The following is a 22,579-nucleotide window of genomic DNA, read 5'->3' on the forward strand; positions in this document are numbered from 1 at the left end:
ACCAAAGAGGTAGCTTCATCCATAATAGGGAATATGTCTCAAAGAAATCCATCTCATGTCTTTGTGAAAGACTTTGTGCCATTAGTTGTCTTTATGTTTCTCACTGTGCGCAAACACCGACCTGTAGCCACTAGAGGTTACATCATTGGATGTTGGTACTATAAACACCCACTTGTGGCTAAATGTAGCTCACATTATCGAGCGTTCTGGTTGTAGTACCAAAACCATGCATTTTGTGAGAAGCTGTTATTCTGTCTGAATCCCTCTTTTCATGTTTAACCAGTCATTTATTTGATAACATTCCGTTATAGAGAGTGGTTTGACACCAACATCATCTATCGCAGTATCATGGGATATTTTGACTATGTCACCAACAATCATTGTATTACGATAACAAATTTCTTTATTGCATGCAAGATTTATTGGAATCCTTTCATTTTGAGGTTCCACAGCCTTTGCAGAGACATTCTCTTATTAGGAAAACTATAATCAGAGAACCCAGATTTTCCTTTAATAGTCTCTTTGATAGCACTATCTTTCAATGATTGTGACTGGCTCTTCCTTTCAGGAGGTGCAGAATATTTTAAATCAATTATTCATCCACATTTTGGTGTGTTTTACATGACACACTTATTACTACTACATACACATCTTCTAATGGAGAAACTTGATCTGCAATTTTGGATATCAAATCTTCTATATGTCTTTCATTGCTGAAAACATCCAGATGAGATACATCCTGGTTCATCTTTGTACAAACCAGGATACTTCTCCTCCCCCAAACGGTGGGAAGGCTTTCTCATCAAATTTGCAAATCTTGTAGTAGAGTAGTAACAACGGTGGAATGTAGCACTTCTTATACAGAAAACTTGACAATGGTTTCATGAGTAATAAATTCAAATGCTTTGTGAATGAAAAATCAAATCATTCAACGAATGCATAAGAACAATAAAATACTCACCACCAATACCCAGAGCATCACCAGGATTATACAACATCAATAACTGATAAGCGAGAGTTTCATTTAAAAATCTATATGAGTATAAATTCACCACTCAGATGATATGTCGAGTCATTCATGACTACCAGACCAGACTTGCATCAACCTGTTTAGTGTCTGCGGAAACTCACTGTCAAGGGTTGGCTCTATACAACAAGCGACCTTAATTAGTTCTCTTTGTATGCTTTCTTACAGGCATCAAATTTGGAACCAAATTAAGTTCGTGGATGCTAGGATTGAGGTCCTCAAAGCAGATACAAGTGAGAGAACAACTCAATATGGACTAGTATCCATATTTGCAAATCATATGAACTTTGTCGAAAATTCCTTTGCAAAGGGGGATATACATCCACAATGACTTCAGTAGCTACTTTGAACATTATCGACAACCAAAGTTATTAGTCAGTTAGTTAACAACCTCACATCATTCTCTAGAGTATGAGGATATCTTAATCCATTGGCACCAAATTTCAATATGTAGATATTCTCCTTAATGAGATATCAATGCAACTTTTATGGATATACTCCTCGTCAGGAGTTATCAACTCATAACCAAAGAGAATATGGACGTCATCTAATTAGATTGGCATACCTCATACAAGAGGTTTTCATCTATGCTTCTAAGCATTTCCAGACGAAACTATCATTGCGATTACATGGAAAGACTTGCAAGGACTTTAACATATGCCGAATCAAGCAAGGGTACTTTTGCTAAATCTAGCAACAGAGTAATCTCCAACACCTCAGGCATTTCTCGGTGTGAGAATTTAGCCTCATCAACAGAACCTTCAGTTCCGGATTACTCTACCTATCAAGGGAGCAACTGGGTGCAGAAAAAACCGATATCACGCAACCCAGGGGAGGTAACTGATCAGTTTTCCTCTTTCGTTTACTTTCCAGCTGGAATAATTTTAAGAATTGACATTGTCATGTAAAATTAACAGTAAACTATAAACGAATTTTGTGACCTTAGACACTATCTCAATATCAGTAACAGTCCTGCCAAGACTGTTAGAGCACTGCTCGGTTGAACCTACTAGCGTTGGTATGTCAAGTTAGTTGTCAATTTTAATTGTCAAAATTCATTCTTGATTTAGCATACTAAAGATAGTTTCGGACTAGATTATGTCTAAGAAGTTGAATCGAAGCTATCCTTAAAGGATGAAGATTAAAGATTGAAGACTACAAGAAGACATCAACAAGTACTTCATCAACAAATGTATGTGATTGATTTTATTTGGATTCTTTTTCAACTCTACCTTTCTAATCTATCAATATATATGCTCACTATATGGAACAATTCCGATGACGGTAAATGTACATTTATGTATATATACTTGAGGTTATTTGATTCATGACTTTGGTGATAATAAGCTTTATCCCTAAAGGATCTCATGTTATAGTGAATGAACATCAGATTATTTTATGGATCTTTGCAGTAATCGTTGTGCTATTTTCACAGTCATTATGTTTTAATCTTTTTTTTGAAATTCCTTAATATTGCATATATTAGGAAAGGAGCAGGATGGGTGTTCGAGTTTCAGACCAGGGACTTATCTAAGATTGGAGGTCCGAGACATTCCTTTCGAGATGGTTGGAGATATTAATCCTGGTCATCCGATTCTCGTTGGAGGTATCAGTCCCAGAGAAGAAAATATTGGATATATGCAGGTTGATATGCCTTTTCATTTTTCTAGCGTAAAGTATGTTGTAATTTTACTTTTAAATAATTTCACTATGCAAGTATGTTAAATTGCCTGTCTGTTGTTCTTCCAGGCAACACTTAAGCGACATACTTGGCACAGGAAATTGTTGAAGACAAGAGACCCTATTATAGTTTCCATTGGTTGGAGGCGGTACCAGACGAGCCCTGTATATGCCATGGATGACAGTGGTGACCGGCTTCGAATGCTCAATTACACCCCCGTTGACATGCAGTGCCTTGCAATGTTTTGGGGCCCCCTTGCATCACCCAACACTGGAGTTGTTGTTGTACAGGATCTACCAGACAAAAGGGTATATAATTTGTTCTATTATAAATATAAATTAAAAAACCATCGCTTGTTTGGTTCCTGTGATAAGTGTGTGGTCCACTTTCTCTGAATCCTCAGGCAGCGTTTCGCATTTTAGCAACTGGCGTTGTTGTTGATTTTAACCATGCTGCGAAGATATTAAAGAAATGTAAGCGGTCTAGAATACCTTGGAAGATCTCTGGCAAGACTGCTCTTATTAAGAACTTGTTTAAATCAGATGATGAAATTGATAGGTTCAAAGATGCAAAACTTTGGACAGAGAGCGGAATTCAGGGGAAGGTTGAAAAGGTTAGCATTATAAGTCCTGAATCTTTGGTTCAGTACTTCTTGTGCTCGACTCTTTTGTTGTATCGTGAGACCCAGCATTCCCATGGTTTGTTTTTGTGTAGGCTGCAGAAAAAGTACGGAGAAGAAAGGATGGTGTACTTAGAGTAGGGATTGTGGAGTGCAAGTTTAAGCGCAGAATTTGCATGCATGATACAATTTTCATGCGCATGTGGAAAGAAGTTAAAGTTCCTGGTTTCTTCAACCCATTCATACAAATGACTGGGTTATCACACAGGGTTAGTGCCTGATTTTAATTCTTTAGATGATTTAATTTTATGGCTTACAAAATTCCATGTATCTGACTTGCGTCCACGTTTAAATGAAGCCCGATGAATTCCCGAAAGGAGTGTTATTCAAACATGAAACTGATGGAGAGTCGCCCACAGAACGACGTATGGTGGCCTTTGTTGAGGGAGAGCCTAGCTTCCAAGACCTAACTATTGCCAAGGAATTTGAGTTGTATCATGTAAGATAGTATTGGCTTTGCAAGGCCCTACCCGTAATTCTTTTTTCTTCAGAATTTGATGTTGGGTTTGATATGTCGTTGATTCTACAGTGTAATAAAGAGGAGCAGAAGGAATTCAAGAGACATCCAATGCTGGTGATGATTCCAAAGGAAGAAGAGATGTTAGAAATATATTTTAAATCAATTATTCATCCACATTTTGGTGTGTTTTACATGACACACTTATTACTACTACATACACATCTTCTAATGGAGAAACTTGATCTGCAATTTTGGATATCAAATCTTCTATATGTCTTTCATTGCTGAAAACATCCAGATGAGATACATCCTGGTTCATCTTTGTACAAACCAGGATACTTCTCCTCCCCCAAACGGTGGGAAGGCTTTCTCATCAAATTTGCAAATCTTGTAGTAGAGTAGTAACAACGGTGGAATGTAGCACTTCTTATACAGAAAACTTGACAATGGTTTCATGAGTAATAAATTCAAATGCTTTGTGAATGAAAAATCAAATCATTCAACGAATGCATAAGAACAATAAAATACTCACCACCAATACCCAGAGCATCACCAGGATTATACAACATCAATAACTGATAAGCGAGAGTTTCATTTAAAAATCTATATGAGTATAAATTCACCACTCAGATGATATGTCGAGTCATTCATGACTACCAGACCAGACTTGCATCAACCTGTTTAGTGTCTGCGGAAACTCACTGTCAAGGGTTGGCTCTATACAACAAGCGACCTTAATTAGTTCTCTTTGTATGCTTTCTTACAGGCATCAAATTTGGAACCAAATTAAGTTCGTGGATGCTAGGATTGAGGTCCTCAAAGCAGATACAAGTGAGAGAACAACTCAATATGGACTAGTATCCATATTTGCAAATCATATGAACTTTGTCGAAAATTCCTTTGCAAAGGGGGATATACATCCACAATGACTTCAGTAGCTACTTTGAACATTATCGACAACCAAAGTTATTAGTCAGTTAGTTAACAACCTCACATCATTCTCTAGAGTATGAGGATATCTTAATCCATTGGCACCAAATTTCAATATGTAGATATTCTCCTTAATGAGATATCAATGCAACTTTTATGGATATACTCCTCGTCAGGAGTTATCAACTCATAACCAAAGAGAATATGGACGTCATCTAATTAGATTGGCATACCTCATACAAGAGGTTTTCATCTATGCTTCTAAGCATTTCCAGACGAAACTATCATTGCGATTACATGGAAAGACTTGCAAGGACTTTAACATATGCCGAATCAAGCAAGGGTACTTTTGCTAAATCTAGCAACAGAGTAATCTCCAACACCTCAGGCATTTCTCGGTGTGAGAATTTAGCCTCATCAACAGAACCTTCAGTTCCGGATTACTCTACCTATCAAGGGAGCAACTGGGTGCAGAAAAAACCGATATCACGCAACCCAGGGGAGGTAACTGATCAGTTTTCCTCTTTCGTTTACTTTCCAGCTGGAATAATTTTAAGAATTGACATTGTCATGTAAAATTAACAGTAAACTATAAACGAATTTTGTGACCTTAGACACTATCTCAATATCAGTAACAGTCCTGCCAAGACTGTTAGAGCACTGCTCGGTTGAACCTACTAGCGTTGGTATGTCAAGTTAGTTGTCAATTTTAATTGTCAAAATTCATTCTTGATTTAGCATACTAAAGATAGTTTCGGACTAGATTATGTCTAAGAAGTTGAATCGAAGCTATCCTTAAAGGATGAAGATTAAAGATTGAAGACTACAAGAAGACATCAACAAGTACTTCATCAACAAATGTATGTGATTGATTTTATTTGGATTCTTTTTCAACTCTACCTTTCTAATCTATCAATATATATGCTCACTATATGGAACAATTCCGATGACGGTAAATGTACATTTATGTATATATACTTGAGGTTATTTGATTCATGACTTTGGTGATAATAAGCTTTATCCCTAAAGGATCTCATGTTATAGTGAATGAACATCAGATTATTTTATGGATCTTTGCAGTAATCGTTGTGCTATTTTCACAGTCATTATGTTTTAATCTTTTTTTTGAAATTCCTTAATATTGCATATATTAGGAAAGGAGCAGGATGGGTGTTCGAGTTTCAGACCAGGGACTTATCTAAGATTGGAGGTCCGAGACATTCCTTTCGAGATGGTTGGAGATATTAATCCTGGTCATCCGATTCTCGTTGGAGGTATCAGTCCCAGAGAAGAAAATATTGGATATATGCAGGTTGATATGCCTTTTCATTTTTCTAGCGTAAAGTATGTTGTAATTTTACTTTTAAATAATTTCACTATGCAAGTATGTTAAATTGCCTGTCTGTTGTTCTTCCAGGCAACACTTAAGCGACATACTTGGCACAGGAAATTGTTGAAGACAAGAGACCCTATTATAGTTTCCATTGGTTGGAGGCGGTACCAGACGAGCCCTGTATATGCCATGGATGACAGTGGTGACCGGCTTCGAATGCTCAATTACACCCCCGTTGACATGCAGTGCCTTGCAATGTTTTGGGGCCCCCTTGCATCACCCAACACTGGAGTTGTTGTTGTACAGGATCTACCAGACAAAAGGGTATATAATTTGTTCTATTATAAATATAAATTAAAAAACCATCGCTTGTTTGGTTCCTGTGATAAGTGTGTGGTCCACTTTCTCTGAATCCTCAGGCAGCGTTTCGCATTTTAGCAACTGGCGTTGTTGTTGATTTTAACCATGCTGCGAAGATATTAAAGAAATGTAAGCGGTCTAGAATACCTTGGAAGATCTCTGGCAAGACTGCTCTTATTAAGAACTTGTTTAAATCAGATGATGAAATTGATAGGTTCAAAGATGCAAAACTTTGGACAGAGAGCGGAATTCAGGGGAAGGTTGAAAAGGTTAGCATTATAAGTCCTGAATCTTTGGTTCAGTACTTCTTGTGCTCGACTCTTTTGTTGTATCGTGAGACCCAGCATTCCCATGGTTTGTTTTTGTGTAGGCTGCAGAAAAAGTACGGAGAAGAAAGGATGGTGTACTTAGAGTAGGGATTGTGGAGTGCAAGTTTAAGCGCAGAATTTGCATGCATGATACAATTTTCATGCGCATGTGGAAAGAAGTTAAAGTTCCTGGTTTCTTCAACCCATTCATACAAATGACTGGGTTATCACACAGGGTTAGTGCCTGATTTTAATTCTTTAGATGATTTAATTTTATGGCTTACAAAATTCCATGTATCTGACTTGCGTCCACGTTTAAATGAAGCCCGATGAATTCCCGAAAGGAGTGTTATTCAAACATGAAACTGATGGAGAGTCGCCCACAGAACGACGTATGGTGGCCTTTGTTGAGGGAGAGCCTAGCTTCCAAGACCTAACTATTGCCAAGGAATTTGAGTTGTATCATGTAAGATAGTATTGGCTTTGCAAGGCCCTACCCGTAATTCTTTTTTCTTCAGAATTTGATGTTGGGTTTGATATGTCGTTGATTCTACAGTGTAATAAAGAGGAGCAGAAGGAATTCAAGAGACATCCAATGCTGGTGATGATTCCAAAGGAAGAAGAGATGTTAGAAATACATGAGAGAGGGGAGATTACAAAGAAACACCAAACAAAGCCATGGACTCCCGACTGTCCTGTAGACGACCGGGTCTTGAATTGCGCAATGAGTCTATATGGAAAAGTTCCAACTTATTTTACCTTCTTCCGACCACGTAATCAAATTAAATATAAGAATTAGAATATATCCTAATCTTATAATGTATTTGCTCCATGTTGTTTAGAAGTACTAGCTAATTATATTTCATATTAAAAAGAGATCTCTTGGAGTGCATACAATAATCAATTTGGTTAATGTTATAAATTATCTGTACCTATATACTAAACGGTAGCAATAGGTACTATGCTATTCTACCAAGTAAAAGGCTAAGACTAAAGGCATGCCCCTCGGCATATTTAATTAGCAATAGATATATAGAATGGTATGGTAGATACAAACATGTAGAGCTGTTAAAGATAATTAATACTCTCTCAGTTCTTTTTTAATAGGATGGTTTTGTTTTTAGAGAAAATTAAAGAAATTAAAAAAACTGATCATTGAAAGTGGTCCTCACATTTGGCAATAAAAGAAGTGAAGTTAAATGGTCTCTATCACTTGTCAGCAAAAGAAGTAAAGTGAAATGGTTCACATAAAACTTGTCATCAAAAGAAGTTGAGAGAAAAGTGATCCCAAAAAACTAAAGTGAAATTTAACTTTCCCAAATAGTAAACCAGCCTATTTTTTTTGAAACATTTATTTATAAAAACCAGTCTATTAAAAAAGAACGGAGAGAGTAATAAATAATTAATATTGTTTCGTTTCTTACTAATTATGACCCACTACAGTACACAGGTGTCTCGGCTATTTATAGCCAAGAGAAAAACTGAAGAGCAAATATTACATTGCCACGTCTTGGTGCACGTGGTGGGATTAAGATCAATTTAATCCGATCATCCTTGTCGAGTGTTAGAGAGTCGGTTGGTCAGCCAAATTTTCTAGAAGCCGACTTTACAGTACTCTCCCTTGGCTGACCACCACTTTAACAGTGTTGCGTTGCTAAAATCAGTCCGGTAAAAGCGTGATACTAAAAGAATTTACAATGATGATGAACATGCATGCGCTTCTTTGTTAAAACCTTGTCGGGACAAATCATTTATGAAAATCTGAACGCTGGAAGCTCACAACGAAATTGACGGCGCTGCTCATTTTTCTTTGTAAAACTTTATCAGGAAAAACCGTGTGCGAAAAACCTGAACCAGATAATACAGAGGTTTATCCCATAACCGCGTCTCGAGAAACTCTATGGATATTTCACCGTTCTAAGATTATTATCTCATTAAAAACCTTGTCAGGAAAATCCAGAGAGACAAAACCTGAGCGTAGGAAAACATGAGTACTTAGATCAATGATAAATCCGCAGATGTTTCCTCGTTAAAACCTTGCCCGGAAAAACCCAGGGGGACAAAAACCAGGACAAAGGAAATAGAGTACAACAATTCGAATTGCGGATAGTAATGGACTCGCATGCCTCATTAAAACCTTAACAAGGAAAACCCGGTGGGGACAAAACCTTGACTAAGGAAAAATACTACACGACGTAATGTCCAATATTCACATATCCATAATGTTCCATGACTTTACTCCCCTTGATGAGTAGCCTTCTCAGTTGATCAATCTTTTCGATAGTATTGCATAGAGATCAAGAACCATCCTCTAATGACATCAGCAGCTCCAGCTTCCTTTAGTTGAGAAAATCAGTCTGATTTTCCTCTGTGCAATTTCTTAATGATTTTCTGATTGTACTAGCTTTTTATTCTCAATTAGTTTTTTCTGAACAATCTTGACAGACCTGAGGAAGAAAAATATCCTCTAATATCAGACAACCAGCTAAGAGAATATTAGCTGCTTTAACAAACCTGCGAAAATAAAAACTTAAACAATCTGATTAACTTTTCTCTGTGGGAGACATCCAACGATCTTTTATGTCAAAAGATCCAGTTTAATGGTACCACGTAGATGAGGGGGACTTTCTTCGAACAAATGTCTCGATATTGGTGCTGGGAAAAGCCAGACTTACATGTTTTATTATAGAGCCAATATCAGGTATCTGTAGCATATTTCAGCTAAGTACCAATTACACATCTTTGTGTAATGTAAACCACAGAGTAATATATCTCCTTTGTTGAGATGTAAATCGATCAATCTTAAAGATAAGAGATCGAATGACTGAAATCGCATTAGCTTTCCCATTTAAAGATGTCCAAACCCTTAAGGTTGACGAAATTAATGGTCTTCAAGCTACAATTCTCAATCAACAGGTCGATATCTTATTTTACCGAGAATTTCATCTCGAACTCTCGCGTTAAGCATTTTTGTGCTCTGGAGACCTCTTCAGGAGTTCCAATTAAGTAGATGTTGCATTAATCATAACTAGTGAATGAAAAGTTCCTGAGTATATAAGATGGTTCATATATCCCTGGATAATATAAGTACTCACTTAGACGATTGACCACTTTCGTCTTTATTGAGAGAATGCATATGACACGGTAATTCTACTAATAGGTAAAAACCTTCAGGAATTTCTATGCAGTTTTTCTGTATCTAGTTTTTCATATAGATTTGTAGTGACCACATCTTCTGGATGCACGTCGCGTCCTTAAAAACTGCCAGACAAATACCAAAGAGGTAGCTTCATCCATAATAGGGAATATGTCTCAAAGAAATCCATCTCATGTCTCTGTGAAAGACTTTGTGCCATTAGTTGTCTTTATGTTTCTCACTGTGCGCAAACACCGACCTGTAGCCACTAGAGGTTACATCATTGGATGTTGGTACTACAAACACCCACTTGTGGCTAAATGTAGCTCACATTATCGAGCGTTCTGGTTGTAGTACCAAAACCATGCATTTTGTGAGAAGCTGTTATTCTGTCTGAATCCCTCTTTTCATGTTTAACCAGTCATTTATTTGATAACATTCCGTTATAGAGAGTGGTTTGACACCAACATCATCTATCGCAGTATCATGGGATATTTTGACTATGTCACCAACAATCATTGTATTACGATAACAAATTTCTTTATTGCATGCAAGATTTATTGGAATCCTTTCATTTTGAGGTTCCACAGCCTTTGCAGAGACATTCTCTTATTAGGAAAACTATAATCAGAGAACCCAGATTTTCCTTTAATAGTCTCTTTGATAGCACTATCTTTCAATGATTGTGACTGGCTCTTCCTTTCAGGAGGTGCAAAATATTTTAAATCAATTATTCATCCACATTTTGGTGTGTTTTACATGACACACTTATTACTACTACATACACATCTTCTAATGGAGAAACTTGATCTGCAATTTTGGATATCAAATCTTCTATATGTCTTTCATTGCTGAAAACATCCAGATGAGATACATCCTGGTTCATCTTTGTACAAACCAGGATACTTCTCCTCCCCCAAACGGTGGGAAGGCTTTCTCATCAAATTTGCAAATCTTGTAGTAGAGTAGTAACAACGGTGGAATGTAGCACTTCTTATACAGAAAACTTGACAATGGTTTCATGAGTAATAAATTCAAATGCTTTGTGAATGAAAAATCAAATCATTCAACGAATGCATAAGAACAATAAAATACTCACCACCAATACCCAGAGCATCACCAGGATTATACAACATCAATAACTGATAAGCGAGAGTTTCATTTAAAAATCTATATGAGTATAAATTCACCACTCAGATGATATGTCGAGTCATTCATGACTACCAGACCAGACTTGCATCAACCTGTTTAGTGTCTGCGGAAACTCACTGTCAAGGGTTGGCTCTATACAACAAGCGACCTTAATTAGTTCTCTTTGTATGCTTTCTTACAGGCATCAAATTTGGAACCAAATTAAGTTCGTGGATGCTAGGATTGAGGTCCTCAAAGCAGATACAAGTGAGAGAACAACTCAATATGGACTAGTATCCATATTTGCAAATCATATGAACTTTGTCGAAAATTCCTTTGCAAAGGGGGATATACATCCACAATGACTTCAGTAGCTACTTTGAACATTATCGACAACCAAAGTTATTAGTCAGTTAGTTAACAACCTCACATCATTCTCTAGAGTATGAGGATATCTTAATCCATTGGCACCAAATTTCAATATGTAGATATTCTCCTTAATGAGATATCAATGCAACTTTTATGGATATACTCCTCGTCAGGAGTTATCAACTCATAACCAAAGAGAATATGGACGTCATCTAATTAGATTGGCATACCTCATACAAGAGGTTTTCATCTATGCTTCTAAGCATTTCCAGACGAAACTATCATTGCGATTACATGGAAAGCCTTGCAAGGACTTTAACATATGCCGAATCAAGCAAGGGTACTTTTGCTAAATCTAGCAACAGAGTAATCTCCAACACCTCAGGCATTTCTCGGTGTGAGAATTTAGCCTCATCAACAGAACCTTCAGTTCCGGATTACTCTACCTATCAAGGGAGCAACTGGGTGCAGAAAAAACCGATATCACGCAACCCAGGGGAGGTAACTGATCAGTTTTCCTCTTTCGTTTACTTTCCAGCTGGAATAATTTTAAGAATTGACATTGTCATGTAAAATTAACAGTAAACTATAAACGAATTTTGTGACCTTAGACACTATCTCAATATCAGTAACAGTCCTGCCAAGACTGTTAGAGCACTGCTCGGTTGAACTTACTAGCGTTGGTATGTCAAGTTAGTTGTCAATTTTAGTTGCCAAAATGCATTCTTGATTTATCATACTAAAGATAGTTTCAGACTAGATTATGTCTAAGAAGTTGAATCGAAGCTATCCTTAAAGGATGAAGATTGAAGATTGAAGACTACAAGAAGACATCAACAAGTACTTCATCAACAAATGTATGTGATTGATTTTATTTGGATTATTTTTCAACTCTACCTTTCTAATCTATCAATATATATGCTCACTATATGGAACAATTCCGATGACGGTAAATGTACATTTATGTATATATACTTGAGGTTATTTGATTCATGACTTTGGTGATAATAAGCTTTATCCCTAAAGGATCTCATGTTATAGTGAATGATCTTGTGAATCCAATGAGCCAAGAATCACTCAATTCAGAGTTGTAACGATAAAGTTATGAGTGATTTAAGTTCATTAGTATGAAAAATTCCATGGGCTTTGGAGTGGTCCGCGGACTTGGGCCCAATACGTGACTAAAAGGGAGTCTTGGTCATGTTGGTGATGTTTCCTTATCTAAGCAAGTTAGCTATTGGTCCAAACACTTTTGATTACCATATTAAAGTGTTTATGATTCCTTCCTAAGTTAGAATGTGATTTATTCACATAAATATAATTTTTGCTAAATAAGTTATTTATTTAATTATTTTGGCAAGAGTTTTTAACTTAGGAAAGACTCCCTTATTTAGGAGAGTCTTGTAAAAGGAAAATAGATTTTCTTAGATTCCAAGCTATTGTTCATTATAAAGGGGTTCGCGAGTTTACACGTTTTTCATCCCTTTGGAAAATTGGCGTAAGTTCTGCAGGTTGTTTTCCACGTCTTCTGTTCTTCGTGAACAAGAGTGAGATAAAAGTCTTTGTATTAGGGATCACAAAGCCAAGTTGGATTTAGTCTTCGTGATTGATCATACAACTCGTAATCTAGGTTTTTCACCTCTTGTCTATTCTAAGGTTTTCTCTTCTGATATAAAACCATTCAAGAGTTGTTGATCATAAACCCTAGGTTTTGATAGATTTCAGTTTCAGATCGTATACCAACACTTGTTAGTCGAAATCGGAGACTAGAAAGAAAAACTTCTTTTGAGGCATCTCGTAAAAATCCTTGAGAAGTTTTAAACAAGATATCTCTAGATTTATTCTAGTTGTTCTTGTTGTAGAGTTATTGGGTTTCTCTTCCTTTTATTGAAGAGTATAATAATCCCTAATCTACAGGTTTCTTTTGATATTACTTTTACCTAGTAATTATTCTTATCAAAATAAATACAAGATTTCCAATACCTTGATTTACATCTAAAGGGAAACCAAACCGGTGTTTTGTGCAAACAAAATATAGAATCGTATCAATCGTGGTGGTGTATCTTCTAAAGAGATCCTCGGGTTCTGCTAGAAGATTTGTGTGAAGAATTTCTAAAGAGAATCGGTATTCTTTTAGGAGTTCTACAAGTGCTGTAGAAGGTATTACATCTATTCCGAATAGGTTGTAGGAATTTGGTGTAACAACTTATAATCAGTGTGTGTTTATTCTGGACTAGGTCCCGGGGTTTTCTGCATTTACAGTTTCTTCGTTAACAAAATATGGTGTCTGTGTTATTTCTTTTCCGCATTATATTTTATTTATATAATAGAAATATCACATGTTGTACGTTAAGATCAATCAGTTCTTGTATCCAACCTTAGAGTTGTTGAGTGAATTGATTGACACTTGAACATTGGTCTTTGGTACCGTTCAAGTTAATCCTCTTATATTCAATCGGGCTCGCAAATCCCTATTTGCTGATTACGGATTGAATCTAGAGATAGAGATATAAAGCTCTTTGATATACTTTTTTATAGATTGAGTCTAACTGTCTAGTTGTTTCTCTTGAAAGTATATTGGAGTTTGTCTATTCAGATTGCCAAACGAAATATTGGGTGGTGTTGTTAGACCCCCGCTTTTTCAAAGACGACCGATAGATATCAACAACAATAAACGGAATTTCAGATGCACATGTCGTGTCTGTCACAACGATAGCAGAGCTCTTCCAGGCTCAACTATGGCTAATTCAAAACAATCGTTATGCTACCGTCCCGTATTTCCACTTATGGTGGTCGGGGGTTTACCAGATTCTCAAACCTGATAATTGTGGTTCCCATATTCAAATATGCCTACCACAATTGTATTTTCCTTCTTTTCCAAAGATATATAGGCTTATTTGCATAAGCACTGCTGCAAATTTAATTCACCATTTGTAATTTTAGGTAATAGCTCAGGCAACGAGAAGGCATCATATTAGTTAATTCCAAACATCATTTAAAGAAATGCGACACTCATTATCGCTCGACTTTTATATATCTACAAGACGCAATTAAAATATGCATCTCGTTGTTGCTGTAACAACATGTACAAAGTGCAAATTAAGCACTAGCTCTTTAAAGCTCGTCAATGCATATAATAGGCGCATATTATGCATGCCGCAAAGCTAGCAGGGACACATAAAAATTAACATTTCTACAGAAAAGAAATGAATAACGAATTATGCAGTCATTTTTTCGATTGTGTAATGGATTGTGCAGTAATATTTATAGCTACATAATAGGTTATGCAACTTCCTTTTTTTTGTTGATTTAAGTGTTAACTTGCATAAATGAATTATGCATCCATCTTTTCTAATGCATAATAGCTTATGCATCTATTTTCTCGGGTGCATAACAAGTAATGCATCCATTATTATTGTTGCACAACAGATTATGCAGCCATTTTCCTATTTCAGTTCTAATAAAAAAGTGGCTGCGTAACATTATGTAACCATTTTCTGAAAGCATAACATGTTATGCAAGCACTTTCGCAGCTGCATAACTGTTACGGTTGGGATCATACAGAGAATTCAGAATGTGTACTAAAAGATAATTCAAACAAATAATATATATCCACTACCATAACTCAATTCAGTTTAGAAGTTTGGGATATCTTATCACTTTCAGTTAACTATTGGAAGCCAAAAATAAACATAGATAAACTGCAGAGCCCCTTTTATCTGTAAAATATTTCTTCAAAAACCTTAAGAAATCACAGAAAAACGGTGAAACCTAAAAACCTAGAGAGATTCATCTCACAAAATCGAAATCTTCGGTTGAAAAAAATTGGCTACTCTCAATTCCTTCGACCAAAAATCAATCTCTCGTTGATCGAAGAAGCAGAGGAAAAGCCCTAGTTGCCTTTGCAGAGAGAAATAGTACAGAAAGAAAGAGAGAAGGGAGAAGTGCGTGACATTTAGAAGGATAGCACGAGAAGGTTAGTTTGGGATTTAACAAAAAAAAAACAATTTTATTCCCATAAAATAGATATGCGCGTTAGAACATCTCCAATAGTGGTTGGAAGATTTATTTTTTAATGACACATAGGATATTAGACCTTCATTTTAACTAAATGCATCTCCAATTGCAGGTGCTATAAAATATGAGGGATGAAATATTAATTTTGAATGTTTTAAAGAAGTCTTATTTAGACCTTCACAATAACCTTCATGTCATATTTTTCATTTTAAATAATTAATTAAATTACAACTAAACGGTTAAGATTACATCACATAAGATTTTATAAGGGTGAGACCTCTAAACTATTAGAGATAGTTTATTAGTTGTGAGGTCCTATATTTACTATATGTACAAATCCTCTTAAATAAGGGTCTTAATAAAATAAACACATACAATTTTTAACACCCACTGTTGGAGATGCTCTTAGATTTCACGCCCGTAGGTTTTTGGATGAAAAAGAAACCGAAAAATGGGCTTAAGAATAGTTTTCACAAGAAAGAGTGGAAAAGGGCGAAACACTTAATTTACATCAAGCATTAAAACCTCTCAATAGAAGAAAAAAATGATGCAAAATCGATGGAGTTTGTAAGAACAAGACGTCAGTTGTCACTGAAATCACCGACTGAATGAAAGAGGTCAATAAAGCCATGCTAATGAAGTTGTGATGGTATATCAAGAATTCTGATAAGAAGTGGGCACGTTTCTTGCGGGCAAAATTTTTCAAGGTTAATGGAGAATTAATCTACTACAATCTCAAATCCTCCATAATGTCGGGCATTAGGTAGATATACATTGAAGTGGAACAACATACTAGGCGTCTAATAGGTGATGGTCAGAATACGTCGGTGTATTTTGATAATTGGAATGGACAACAATCTATAGCTTCTCTTTTGGGTATTCCAATGACTAGGAGAAAGGAATTTTCTTCTCTGGTTTCGCATTTAATTATTAATGGCAATTGGGTAATACCAGCTGCTATGTGTGAACATATGGAAGCGGCTGGGATGGATGTGGTTATGCTGCCAAGGCCAAGTGGCTTGCAAGATATCAATATTTGGACACCAGATCAGAAGGGGATCTTTTCAGTGCATTCTGCTAAGATTTTACTTGGTCGCCCAGGGCCTTTGTTTTGTGAAGCTAATCTTATTTGGCGCAATGTTGCGCATCCGGCCTTAGGTTTACCGCTCGTAATGCTTTTGCTTCATCGATGAGTGATTTCGCTTTTTATTTGTTCTTTATGCATATTTGGTTACAAATGACGCTTTTGAGTATTTGTGGTTTTTCTTTTGGGCGCTTGGCTAGCTAGCGCCCTTTGCTATGTAATATTTTTGTTCTAGGAATTACTGGTTAATCCATTTCTAGGGAACCTGTTTACTGTGTAGTCCACCCATAAAAATATTTTAACCGCTAGTCCAAAGTCATGATTTTGGACTAAAAATATTATCCGGAGGTCCAATATCTTAATGATTTGATCTTGCCGCACGTGTATATTTTTTTCGAAATGGCCAAATTAGCCCGCACTCAACCTTGCATCACTTTATTCAGACATGACCTGTAATATATGTAATTTTCATTTTAATCATTTATATAAAACTAGAAACCAGAAATTCTAATACACAGCTTTCAGAAAAATGAATATCAAAGTAATAAACACTGTTTCACAGATGAATGTAAGCAATAGTTTCTCAGTTCCAGTCTCCAGATATATATACAAGGAAACAGTAAATAACAAATTGAGACCAACCAGCAAATCTCAGTTCCAAGAAACTAATATAGAAGAAAGAAAAACACTGAATATATAAAGGATTTCAACTGTCCATGAATGCATCCATTCAGATCGTAATAGAGCTCTTCTCAACTAGTTATTCTCAGCACCCATGTCATTTTAAGTTAGAGTGGGAGATTTCAGATTTTGCTTCAGGGTCAGCAATGGAGTAGCACCCCAGTAGCAGAACCTACTACTTGATTTGCCCCATTATCTTTTAATTTCAGTTTCTTAATCTCCTCATCAACAGCCTCACCTAGCCAATACTACCCAGAATACCGCAGATTCCCCTCCATCTACGGTGCCTGCATATATCATTTGTGTTGATTATGATTTTGACGAGGCTATAAAAGTAATACAGAAAGAATAAAATGCTAACATTGTGTTAAAACATATGATGATAAAGAGTTGCCTTCATGAAAATTCTGGTTTTGTAAAGTCATTTTTTCTTCTTCTATGAATACCAGAAACTAAAGTAACAATAACACGTTGATATGCACCTAGTATCTGTGTAATTTGTATCCATCAGTACATGAAGATATGTACTGATAAATATGTAATGTCAACATCACATATGTAATCTAGTACCCAACAATACATATGATCAGTAGGATGCGTATGATTTAATTTGCAGTTGAGTTAGCGAAAACAAATACGTACTGGCAGTTGACACTATCAAAAACTATCCGGTAATTCACAGTAGAACCAAATATGTACTACAATTTTTACCAGTACATATGGATTTTTCTCTCATATCACATGCATAATCAACAACGGTATTTTATAAGAAAACAAAGTAACAAGAATACATCAACAAATACATGGTGATATGTACTGATGAATATGTACTTCAAAAGTATATGTTCGACAACACTACATATTGATATGTGCTAACGCTTTATCATTTCAACTCATACACTAACCATGTTCATGTTCTTTTCCACAACAAGATAACAGGTCATATTGGTATTACCTGTTATATTACAACATGGTTAGTATGTGTTTAAACAACTCATACACTAACCATGTTGCTCTTTTCCACAACAAGATAACATGCTCTTTTCAAGTTGGTATTACTGTTTTATCATAAAGCAAAATAACATGTCATATTGATATGTATTGTTTGCATCATAAAGCAAAATAACAGGTCATATTGATATGTACTGTTTGCATCAATAAGGGTTCAAACAGTACCTAACAACAGTACATACCAACATGTACTAGTTCTTATATTCAAGAATAAATGATGTTTTACACACAAATAAATAGTTAATTATATCAATATGTACTATCAAAAACATACATAAATTAGGTTTTTTTACATGGTGCCTATTGTTATGTATCGTTGGGTTTACCTAGTACATATTGATATAATTAGAGTTACATAATGTCTCTAATTATACCAACTACTGCACATAGTGATTTTGTGCAATTTGAGATGTTAAAAGATCAGAGTATGTTTAAAGGAAAAGAAATTTTACTTGATGGCCCCTCTAGATCCATCTGCCAAGCCTTCCCAACTGATCCCAACCATGCAGGCGTATCATGAAGAACCAAGGAACCCTGCACCAAAGCTGGTAACGCAACAAGAATGAACAATGTCAAGATAGTGTGTTTTGGATATCAATATGTATTAGGGGTTTACCTATAGTACATAATAAGCATAAAAAGGTTTACCCAGTACATATTTATTGCAGTGGTCATATATATACCCAGCAATACATGTTGATATGTACTAATTCAAGAACAAAGTACATCAACATTACATATATCAATTACAAACTAGGGATTTTAGCAGTACATATCAGCATGTGTTGTAGGATTATACACAACATATATACAGTGCATATGGATATATATTGTAAGATCATACATAAACATGCAATAGAAGGGGGTAAGCAGTACATATCAAGAATTTAACAGTACACATTGATATGTATGCTAGGAGCATATAGAAAATTGGTATAAAAAATCAACAAAAATAAAACTGAAAACATTACACATGTTGGATTGTATTTTTAAAATTATAAGCAACACCTTTTTTGGCAGAAATCCCAAACATTTTGTTATATTTGAGTTTTCAGCATGAGTTTACTGAAACCAATATTATGCCTTGTTGTTGTAGTACAATAAGTGACGTGACATGCAATACCAAACATATTGTTAGAACTAAAATGTTGCAACAATTATGTATTGAAAGAAAAATAAAACCACCCACTTTCCGCAATACAGGAAGTTGACACTATCAAAAACCATCCAGTTTTTCACGGTACAACCAAATATGTACTGCAATTTTTACCAGTACATATGGATTTTTCTTTCATATCACATGCATAATCAACAAGGGTATTCATAAGAAAACAAAGTAACAACAATACATCAACAAGTACATGGTGATATGCACTTCATTTTTCGCAGTACAGGCAAATACGTACTGGCAGTTGACACTATCAAAACTAACCAGTTATTCACGGTACAACCAAATATCCATTAGTATTCGAAAATACATATTGATATGTACCTGATGCATATGCAATCCAAGTATTCGATAATACATATTGATATACAGCGCTGATGAATTCTACTTGTATTCAACACTACAATACATATTGCTATGTATTGTATTAACACATACTACATATTATTTTTTTGGTATTCAAAGGATACATATTGACATGTATTACATCAACGAATCACTTTTCCCTAAGTGCATATGGATATGTTCAAGCATAAACTATGCTAGGATTTTATACAGTACATATCATCAACTAATCACTCTTTGTCTTACTACATATTTATATGTATTCAAGCATGAACTAAGGGTTTAACAAAAATCTGAAAACTCCTAAATTTATATATCCAAAACTTGAAAAAAATTGTGAAACTTCCAATATTCCACTACACAGACAAAAACCCCAAATTCATATCAGTAATGTTGTAACAAAAATTCTCAAAAAAATATGAACCCCAAATTCATATCAATATGTACAGGTTCATTTGGTCAAAAACAAATTGTTATATTATGTACCTAATACATATGTACATGTTGATATGCACTGATACTTATTCAAAGCATGAATTAGGGGTTACCTAGTACATATTGACATGTACTTTTTTTAGGACATTTTTTATGAAAGAGCGCAATACATACCAATATTTAGGAAAGCATGGAACCATTTAGTGCATAAAAAAACATGAAAGCAACATGCACTACATACCAATATTTTTACTGAATGAAAGCATGTAATACATAAAAAAAACAATGTAATACATACTAATATATATGAAATCTTTTACCTTATGTAATACATGAAAGCATAAAAGCATGTGATACATAAAAAAGAAACATAAACTGTTGTTGGATATATTATGTATTGTTGGTGAATTAGAAGCAGGCTTTTCTTTTTGTTGTTTGAATCATCAACAATTTTTCTTCTACTTTTTGAGCGTGAAGCACTTTCTTCCACAATTACTTCCGTAATTATTTGTTTAATTTTTCGATTGGTAACCATTTTTGGTTTTGATTTTGTTTTTCGATTGGAAACTTTCAATTGAATCTCATGAAGAAGATGCCTGGTTTTGGTTTTGACGAAGATGAAACAGATCTGGTTTGTTTTTTGATTTCGTTTTTCGATTTAGGAGAAGAAGATCTCGATTTTGAATAAAGAAGATGAACTGACCTAATTTTGATTTTTGTATTCTCTGAAGAATGAAAAACTGTAGATGAAGAAGAATGAAAACTAAAAAAGGTCGATGAAAACTAGGAGAAACTGAATAACGCGTGTTGTTTCTCTCTGCCTAATCTGTTTGTGACTCTGACACGCGTGTTATTAGGGTTAGCACAGTAATTTTACTGTTTTCAAACCTTTTTGGACTAGCGATTAAATTGTTTGTCCCGCTGGACTAGGGATTAAGATGGATCGGATTTAGTGGACTAAAGAGGAAATGCCTCATTTTTGTTTCGTTAATAAATTCGGATTTAACCAAAAAAAGAAATCACGGAGGGACTCCTTTTCACAGTCCGATAAACACCAGAAGAAATATAAAATAAAAAGGAACTCATGAAACAAAACTAAGAATAGAATATAAAATGATCATCGTGGTGTGTAGCGTTTGACATCCGGTGTAATTCTCTGGTTCTTTTAAATAGACTAGTATCCATTTTCCAAAATATGTAACTAAACCAACCTGCGTAAATTACTGAAAACACTGGCTACCCTTTTTGTTTCTTTCAACAAAACTTTGTTGGTTGCTCATTACATAGCAACACAATCTAATGATAGAGGACCCAACAGGTTTGCCGAGTCATCCAGGAAACTATTTGAGAGAGGAGCAATTCTTCAATTTTGGTTTGCTTCCCTACGCTCAATCTTCCCCGCTTTCCTTGTAAGAAGATGTATCATGGTATCTTCGCTGACTTCTCTTTGGATGTCTGGCTCATCCACTTGACGAACAAGGTGGATATCTCTACGTTGGATGTCTTGCTCATTCACCCCATGATCACGGGATACACGATGAACTGTAAAAGTCACAAGTTGTAATTCTTATTAAAACCATCTCAATCAAAAGTCATACAGTTGAAACTATTAGTAAAATACCAAATTAAAAGGTCCAAAATTGAAACTAACCTGTGACTCGATCCCCTGTATATGGATCATGTTCAGAAGCATACTCTACCACAGATATCAAGTTATTCACATGTGCTGCAAATGTTTGATGGCCTAACGGGCGTTTCAGGTACTTACGAGCATGTTTACCTCCAGTTCCAATACACTTCACATTATCTACTATTTTTTGAACTTTAGCTCTTGATGCAAAATATAACTCCGCTTCATCTATATAATATGCAAAAAGAAAGTGACATGTCAATTTCTCATAATTACTATCTTTCAGATAATAGCCTTTCATTATGAAGTGAGCATAATCCGCACAATCTTTTGCAGTCCAACCATATCAGGCAAAAGAGGAACTTCACCAAGAAATCTGCTAAAGGACTTGTCTGAAGCCGGCAAAGTATCTTGCAGAGATTTGGCCTACATAAAAAGACTGTAAGGGCTTTCAAAGTAACATAACAACTACAACAAAAAAGATACACTTCTGGAGAAACTTACCACTGACAGAAGAACCTTCTCATATATACTCTCAGCAAATGACGAGAACTCATTGCAGGAGTTCACCACACTGTGCAGGTGATAGAGTACATGCATTGCAAGCTCATGTCCCTAATGATTGAGGAAGATGCCAGAATGAATAAGAGGACTTAAAAGGTTGTCAAGTTCTGGAATATGTAAGGCTTAAAAGGCCTTAACTACTAACTGCAAGATGTGCGCACCTGCTGGTCTTCATAATCCGAAATTATATGCTTTTGCACTATCGAAACAATATCTTGATCAGCAGCAGT

General features: G+C 35.5%; 3 protein-coding genes and 2 long non-coding RNA genes across 6 annotated transcripts; 2 read left to right on the top strand and 3 right to left on the bottom strand.

Annotated features, from left to right (window-relative positions):
- Window positions 1–1,656: 1,656 nt before the first annotated feature.
- LOC113336084 (ribosome biogenesis protein BMS1 homolog) lies at window positions 1,657–4,249 on the top strand. The gene is made up of 8 exons (XM_026582071.1): window positions 1,657–1,747; window positions 2,514–2,671; window positions 2,777–3,016; window positions 3,112–3,321; window positions 3,423–3,596; window positions 3,686–3,826; window positions 3,917–4,028; window positions 4,146–4,249. Exons 1-8 carry the CDS (start codon window positions 1,657–1,659, stop codon window positions 4,247–4,249), a joined length of 1,230 nt encoding a protein of 409 aa, XP_026437856.1.
- Window positions 4,250–5,935: 1,686 nt separating this feature from the next.
- Window positions 5,936–9,352, top strand: LOC113335855 (ribosome biogenesis protein BMS1 homolog). Of its 2 annotated transcripts, XM_026581883.1 has the most exons (7): window positions 5,936–6,089; window positions 6,195–6,434; window positions 6,530–6,739; window positions 6,841–7,014; window positions 7,104–7,244; window positions 7,335–7,602; window positions 9,323–9,352. In XM_026581883.1, the coding sequence occupies exons 1-6, from the start codon at window positions 6,009–6,011 to the stop codon at window positions 7,575–7,577; spliced, it is 1,089 nt and encodes a 362-aa protein (XP_026437668.1). In that variant the 5' UTR covers window positions 5,936–6,008; the 3' UTR covers window positions 7,578–7,602; window positions 9,323–9,352. The 2 variants fall into 2 exon arrangements, with proteins under 2 accessions (XP_026437668.1, XP_026437667.1); XM_026581882.1 differs by lacking the exon at window positions 9,323–9,352 and having other exon boundaries at window positions 7,335–7,778.
- A 7,786-nt stretch (window positions 9,353–17,138) lies between these two features.
- On the bottom strand, window positions 17,139–20,903 carry LOC113335998. Its single transcript, XR_003353585.1, has 3 exons — window positions 20,476–20,903; window positions 18,660–18,752; window positions 17,139–17,483 (listed from the first exon to the last, which is right to left on the bottom strand). It is a non-coding gene; the product is annotated as an uncharacterized LOC113335998 (long non-coding RNA).
- A 348-nt stretch (window positions 20,904–21,251) lies between these two features.
- LOC113335979 lies at window positions 21,252–22,098 on the bottom strand. The gene is made up of 2 exons (XM_026581979.1): window positions 21,807–22,098; window positions 21,252–21,697 (listed from the first exon to the last, which is right to left on the bottom strand). The coding sequence occupies exons 1-2, from the start codon at window positions 22,084–22,086 to the stop codon at window positions 21,519–21,521; spliced, it is 459 nt and encodes a 152-aa protein (XP_026437764.1). The 5' UTR covers window positions 22,087–22,098; the 3' UTR covers window positions 21,252–21,518.
- A 71-nt stretch (window positions 22,099–22,169) lies between these two features.
- LOC113336096 lies at window positions 22,170–22,563 on the bottom strand. Its single transcript, XR_003353610.1, has 3 exons — window positions 22,511–22,563; window positions 22,290–22,400; window positions 22,170–22,211 (listed from the first exon to the last, which is right to left on the bottom strand). It is a non-coding gene; the product is annotated as an uncharacterized LOC113336096 (long non-coding RNA).
- Window positions 22,564–22,579: the final 16 nt, after the last annotated feature.

The sequence above is a fragment of the Papaver somniferum genome, unplaced genomic scaffold, assembly GCF_003573695.1.
Source record: "Papaver somniferum cultivar HN1 unplaced genomic scaffold, ASM357369v1 unplaced-scaffold_150, whole genome shotgun sequence".
In the NCBI taxonomy this organism is placed as follows: Eukaryota; Viridiplantae; Streptophyta; class Magnoliopsida; order Ranunculales; family Papaveraceae; genus Papaver; species Papaver somniferum.